The 6,801-nt window shown below is 38.8% G+C and overlaps 1 protein-coding gene across 1 annotated transcript in view; it reads right to left on the bottom strand.

Moving 5' to 3' along the window:
• Positions 1-6,801, bottom strand: part of mgarpa (mitochondria localized glutamic acid rich protein a) — an 88,204-nt gene that overhangs the window by 3,186 nt on the left and 78,217 nt on the right. The window contains exons 4-5 of the mRNA XM_086084559.1: positions 3,440-3,691; positions 131-1,161 (exon numbers count right to left, since the gene is read on the bottom strand). Coding sequence (XP_085940685.1) covers positions 131-1,161; positions 3,440-3,691 — 1,283 coding nt within the window. The remainder of the gene's footprint in view (positions 1-130; positions 1,162-3,439; positions 3,692-6,801) is intronic.

Below are 6,801 nucleotides of genomic sequence, written 5' to 3'. Positions count from 1 at the left end.
TTTGACCATGTAAGCACATTTAAGTGCCAGAACCCCACCCCCCCCCCATCCCATTGAGTGACGTCAAACAATTTCAAACTTACTGCACTTCATCAAATATGAATGGTCAATGCTATACAAACTTGTGTACCTCATCTTCTGGTGCTGGGATGATTCTTCCACTCATTGGGGCCACTCCTAGCACTTTGGGAGACCTATCTGGCTTATGTGTTCCTTCCAAAACCACAACTATGTACTCTTGCTTGGGATCTTTTTCTAGAGCCTCCCCTAGAGATGGTGTTACTACTTCTACCATGGAGGTATCCAAGTCAACACTTGGTACTTCTGCTGGAGCAACCTCCTCAACTGCGGTTTCATCTGTAAGTGGTTCCGTCGTCTCTTCGTCTACTGGTGACGCCTGTACTATTGTAGGGGATTCCTGAACCACAGATGTAGTTTCTTCAATTGCTGAGGTAGAATCCACTTGTGGCAAAGCTTCTTCTGCCACTACAGTGTTTGGGGCCTCTTTAACCACTTGTGCAGGTACAGTTGGGGGCAGAACATCTTCAGTTGCTGTTAAACACTCTACAGGTGCTGAAGCCTTGTCAACCACTGGTACATCCTTTATCAGTAATGGATCATCCTCATGAGCATGTGTCATTAATATAAGCGTTGGGGTCTCCTCAACTACTGGTGCAGCCTCAACAAACACGAAGGTCTCCTCAGCCGCTACAGGCCTGTGCACTTCCTCAACCACTGGCGACTCCTCTACTGCTGGTACAACCTCTACTTGCATTGAGGACTCTTCAACTACCAGTGCGAAATCCTCTGGTGTTAAGGATTCCTCTGCTGCTGGTGTGACTTCTCCATGTGTTGGCGCCTCATCAACTGCGAGTGTAACCTCCAATGGTGTTGGGGCCTCCTCAACTACTTGTGCAGGCTCTAATTGGGTATGGACGTCCTCGACCACTTGTGTTGAAGCTTTTTCAACTGCCAATACAGCCTCCACTGGTGTTGGGGCTGCCTCCTCATCCACCATTGCTGATGCAGTCTCAACAGATTCCATTACATCTGGGGGCAGCAGTACATCTTTGACTGCTGCTTCATCAACAATTTCAGCAGCAGCCACCATTTCTTGCTCTACTTCAGTTTTCTCCTGCATAGGAGAAGCTGTCAGCACCACTGCAAAATAAAGTCCAGCCATCCCAACATCAATGACGCTCAAGTTTTAACTGAAACCTTCAATGGACAACATTTTATTCTGCGATCAAAATTTTGACCCTAGCTACCTCTGACGCCCTTGGACACAATACCATCATGAAAAAAACGTAAGTAAATAAATTTGGACAAATTAATGACAGAAGTAGTCATCCTTAATTGGATAGCAGCTTTATTTCATGGCTCAATTATAGATAACTGTTTACAGTGCTCATGATGCAGCTTATAGGGATGTAATGATAACGGCAATGTTGTGATCACAATCACAACTGCCACAATATCATCGTCGTCATGTCACGATATTAAGAAAAAGCACATCTGTTAAAAAAAAAAGTCGGGTTGACTTCCATTTGTGCAGTTCTAGCAACCTCCGGTGGCTAGTTTTTTTTTGTGCAGTTAAATTTTCACAAGGCCATTTTTGGCCCTTCTAAGTTTAAAACCCACGCTAATGGTCAGATGAAGGGTAACATAATATGCTTGTGAACAGAGTCAAAATGTGGAGTTACTCTATGTGTGCGTGCATTAGCAAGTAAGTGCATCAATATTAAGTGTTATTAGAGATTGTAGGTTGTTTATATGCATTGCAGTTATGTACAAATGCACAATTCTGTATTGTTTTTTTCCATATGAGCTAAATTTTTTACAATATAGGGACCTTTTTTATATCGCTAACATCCCCACAATATTGTGATAATTATCGTATTGTGACCTTCACATCGTTATATCGTATCATGATGTTTGGATGTCCTTACATCCCTAGCATATGCAAAAATAAATATGGTTACATATTGAAAGGTTGAATTGAACACAACATTGAGACTTTAGTTCAGGAGAAAATAGTTGCAGTAATTACATTAATTGTATTGACAAGTAAAGAAACACACTTTTGGCGGGTAAATACACAGCAGGCATTAAAAAAAAACCAATACAATTATGTTATTTACCTTGCAAAGTAAAACTACTTCAATGCTTGCATTTCATGTGATCACATTTATTTCACCCATAACTGCAACTAAGCTTACATCCTACAGCTTTAAGTCATGTGATCTGTACAGGAGGTGTCTTTTATTATTATTTATTAGTACTGTATTTGCCATTATCATTCAGCATTATTTACACTTAAAAAATAGCAATTTTTAGGCCGAGAACTAGGGATTCACTGTTTTAACACACTTCAATAATTAGATGATACATATCTCTGGTAAGCATAAGCGGTACAGATAATGGATGAATGGTTACACGGTTCATTCACCAAGTATTCACAGTGCTTCACTTTTTCCACATTTTATTTCAAAATTATTTCACGATTAGAAATTCATCCATAAATACTTTTTTTTTTTCAATGTTCAATTTGAACATAAATGATAATAATAGTAATATAACAATAATAATAAAAACTAGCAAAAATATAAAAGGAGCACTTAACACTAGTTTTCCCATGCTCGAAAAAAAATGGGAAAAATTCAGGACTTGTGTAGTTTATACTACATGGAGGAGGCGGGACTTCCGTAAGTCGCACATCTGTGCTGTTTCCGGTTACTGTTGTGACGTAATAGGCCCCGTGTAGGGTGTCTCAGTTCTCTGAGTGTGTCTCAGAGTGCGTTAGAATAAATGCACATAAATTATGCTTATGCTGCTCCTGCAGCTGGAAAACAGGAACTGTGCCTTATTACAAGATAGCGGCTGAAACACTGCGAATGAACTGTTTAACTGTTGAAACCTTCAGCGCCAAAGAAAGACACGTTTGTATTATTATCTGTATAATGACTCATATCCTTGAAGGTTGCTGCTGTGTGTTTCCCCTCCCACTTTAGAACAGCAACCGCTATGTAACTAGTGAATACCCAATAAAAAGAGGCCTGGGCAGAATGTGCTTCAGAGCGGAAAGGAGATTGTAACTGAGTACATCTTTGTCTGGTTCTCCTCACGAGTAAAAATAATTTAAATCTCTTGTCTTCCCTCCTTGTCTGTTTATTAAACTTTATACTTAAGCAAAGCAGACATAGTAATGTAACAAAAAAAGTTTTCTTTATTCCATTAAAGAATAAGTCTAACAGAAAATGAAGAAAGTGAAGCGCTGTGAATACTCTCCAGATGTACTGTTTATTTATTTTTTCACAACAGTACAACCTTTTAGCAGCCATTAAGCCTAACTTATGTGAGAATGTGTGTCCCCTTGTGAATTTGAAGAGACCTTAGGCCTCAGAGGTAGCTGTGGCCTCCGTAAGTGAGGAAGTCATACCATTACTTTCAGGGTCCTCAGTGGGGACATGTTTTGTGACGGCATGTGCAGTCTCCTCAACAACTTCGGCCACTTTGATCACTTCGTCTGCAATGACCTCCACTTGCTGTATGACCACTGCAATCTCTTCTGCCATCTCAGCAACAACCTCAGCACTCTCGACAATTATTTCCTCAACTTCCACTACAGTCTCTGACTCACTGTCAACAGCTGCTACTTCACTGGCTTCTTCCACTGGTTCCTCTTCATATTCTACAACACAAAAACATGGGTATTAGGCAGCAGAATACTCTTAATGAGCACACATTTCTAGCATATTTCATAACTATTTGAAATGATTTCTCAAGGAATCTGCCAAACAGCCTCACTGAAAGAAACGGGGTGGCTAGTCTAATCATTGAATCTGGACATGCTGGTTTCAATAATACCTGTAAGCCAATGAATAAAGCTAATTACATGCTGAATACCGTTTTAAGATCAAATGTTATAGTCATTTGGAAAGTAGCCTTGTAAAAAAAAAAAAAAAGTATCTTGTTTCCATCCAACTTTTCATGTCCTGTAAAAATTTATTAATTGAAGGCACTAAAGCCTTCAAAGAAATTGATAAATAATATACCAAGATAACTAGATTGGTAAAATGAATTGAAACATCAGCATTTATCAATTTTGGAAGGCACAGCCAAATGGCAAAGAATTAGATTTGTTTAAACTAACTTTAACATTGCCAAAACATTATTTAGACCTGAAAGAAAGTGATGGAAACACGGTTTTGCTTTCCCCATTAAATCTATAATTGCACACTGTAGTAACTTTAAATTATTTGGTTTGTATGATATGTGGGGCAATGTCCAACTGAAACCAATAAAAAGTTGAATGAGAAGAGAAACAAGCAGTAGAGCTGAAATTTGCTTGTATCAATTTTCCGATTCAAGAATATACTTTCCAAACCTGAATATAATTTCAGTGACAACAAATTTCACAGTACAAACACCACATGCAAACAGAAAGGATACAAGGCATGGAAGGAAAATAAACTATAGCGGTTGGTAAATGAGATGACAAAGGGTAGAAGCTAAATCTCATTTCTTACCATCTAATTACCAAGCTGTCAGGTTCTCTGTAAGTGATTTGGTTAGTGAGGAAAAACACTTAACAGCTCAGTTACGATGTACAGTATTCCCTCGCTATAGTGCGGTTCACTTTTCGCGGCCTCACTGTTTCGTAGCTTTTTTTAAGTGCAATTTTGCATGCACTTTTTTTTTTACAGTAATGTACCTATTTTATCAAATTTAGGAAGGCTTGAACATTGAGAATGTTTAAACAATAGAGAAATGTGAGAAAATGTAAATGCCTTGATAAGAAAAGTGTATAAACTGTGTGGGGAGGGGTTTTAGAGCCTTAAAACATTTATAATAAATGTAAAACATAAAGGGAACTAATTCGCAGATTTTATTTGTTGCGTATATTTTTTTGGAACCTAATCCCACGAAAACATGGGAACACTGTACATCTTTACTTTTGAAGTGAAAATCCCTCTAACACAGAGGTGGGTAAACTCGGTCCTTGATGGCCGGGGTCCTGCAGGTTTTGGAGGTTTCCCTCTTCCAACACAAGCTAATTCCAATCAACAGGACGTTAACAGGCTTATGCAGAGTTTGCTGATGAGCTGATCAGGTATGCTGGAGAAGGGAAACATCCAAAACATGCAGGACTCATCATGCCCATCCCTGCTCTAACATGTAATCATTAATGCAAAACACAGACTTGTGCTCCAAAAATTAACTCACATTATTGAACACAAAATAAATCACCAATGATACTAATGATAGACCTCATGAGCTTATATTGGCAAAGTCAGCAGACCACAAACAACTTCAGGCTGGGCGATATGGCCCTAATAATAAGACGTTGGTTGTTTTCCTTTAAAAAATAAAAAATCCCATATCCAAAATTTTCCCCTCTTCAAAGCCTTTTTATTTGACCATTTATGACTGAAACATTTCTTTAATTAATAAATTAACACCTTAGATATTTTTCTTCTCAATAAGGTTTGTCCTTAAACTTTGTAATCTTCTAAAATGTATTGAAATACTTGTGTATTCTTTATAGACTCTGAGTTAAAATTATGTAATGGGGGGGGGGGCTAACTTGCCCCTTCTCAAACTTGCATCTTGAATCATATTGTGCTTTTTTCTTTCCTTTATTATGTTTTTATTGCTGTGCTTGTTTGACATGAATAAAAACAAATTCAATCATATGACAGAGATGTCTGGTCAGCAAGTGTAAGAATGAGGCCCTCTACTGGACTAATAAGAGTGAAAAGATTTCAAAACGCGCACGTTCCAATGTGGACAGCATGTGCAGAATACTCCTCTAGTGATGACATAGAAGTCGCAGCTCGATGACGACGCATTGTTGTAGTTTGATGGTGTATGATCCAATTCTCGCGTGACTGCGCACGAACCGCCAGTCTGGCAACAACAATGGCGGATAGCCGTGTCGTAGTCGTTTTGCGCAACCTTCTTAGCTTTCTTACGCTTTTACAGCAAAATATTTTGCATCACCCGCCATTGTCACTTCTCCTGTGTTTGTCTCGCTGATCTGTATATATTACTGGATAGCCCCATACACGGCAGTGCAAGCCGTTGAAGCGACAGGGTGGCCATCTTACTCCTCCCATCTCGTGAGCAGACTACTCTATAAACAATACGTTAATGTAAACATTAGACATATACAAGGAGTTACGTTGTAAGCGACCAACATCGTTTCGTGCCTCGTCCGGAGCACACCTTCTTTTTCATAAATTTTCCACAGCCATTTTAAAGTCATTTAAAGTTGTGTTGTTGTTACCTCCAGCAACTGACGTCCATCGAGTAGGTCGCCATCAGGCGCGTAACATTTCCGTGTTTAGGTTTGAATTAGCTTCGCTCTGCCGTCTGTCAGCAATGAATGTCCGTGCGGAAACACAAAATATTGGTTCTGGCTCTTCCGGGTAGCTCAAATATGTTTTTAAAAATTACCGCACTAAGTATTTTCATGTAAATATTGACTTTAACTAATTTGCTCCAAAAATGTATAAATGTTATATTTTAAATGTTTACGTGTCCCAAAGACGTATTTGTACGTTGTTATGGTTTTTTTATGCTACAGCATACAAAAGGCTTTGATGAAGCCTCTGAACTGCAGAGAATGGGTGAAGCAATTGTAGTAATTACAAAAACGGCCAGCAGGTGGCAGCAGAGTATAGGAGATCAACCAGGGCCATGTTGCAAACAAGCTGATTTACCCACAGTTCTAAACAGACTTTTGAATAATGATGAAACTTAGCTATATTCTAATGTTAATTGCTGCAAACCAGAAAC

The sequence above is a fragment of the Leptonotus elevatus genome, chromosome 9 (assembly GCF_054856555.1).
Source record: "Leptonotus elevatus isolate MCC_2025b chromosome 9, RoL_Lele_1.0, whole genome shotgun sequence".
Taxonomy (NCBI): domain Eukaryota; kingdom Metazoa; phylum Chordata; class Actinopteri; order Syngnathiformes; family Syngnathidae; genus Leptonotus; species Leptonotus elevatus.
The sequence above is the reverse complement of the archived record's forward strand: the minus strand, read 5'-3'. Positions and strand labels throughout refer to the sequence as shown.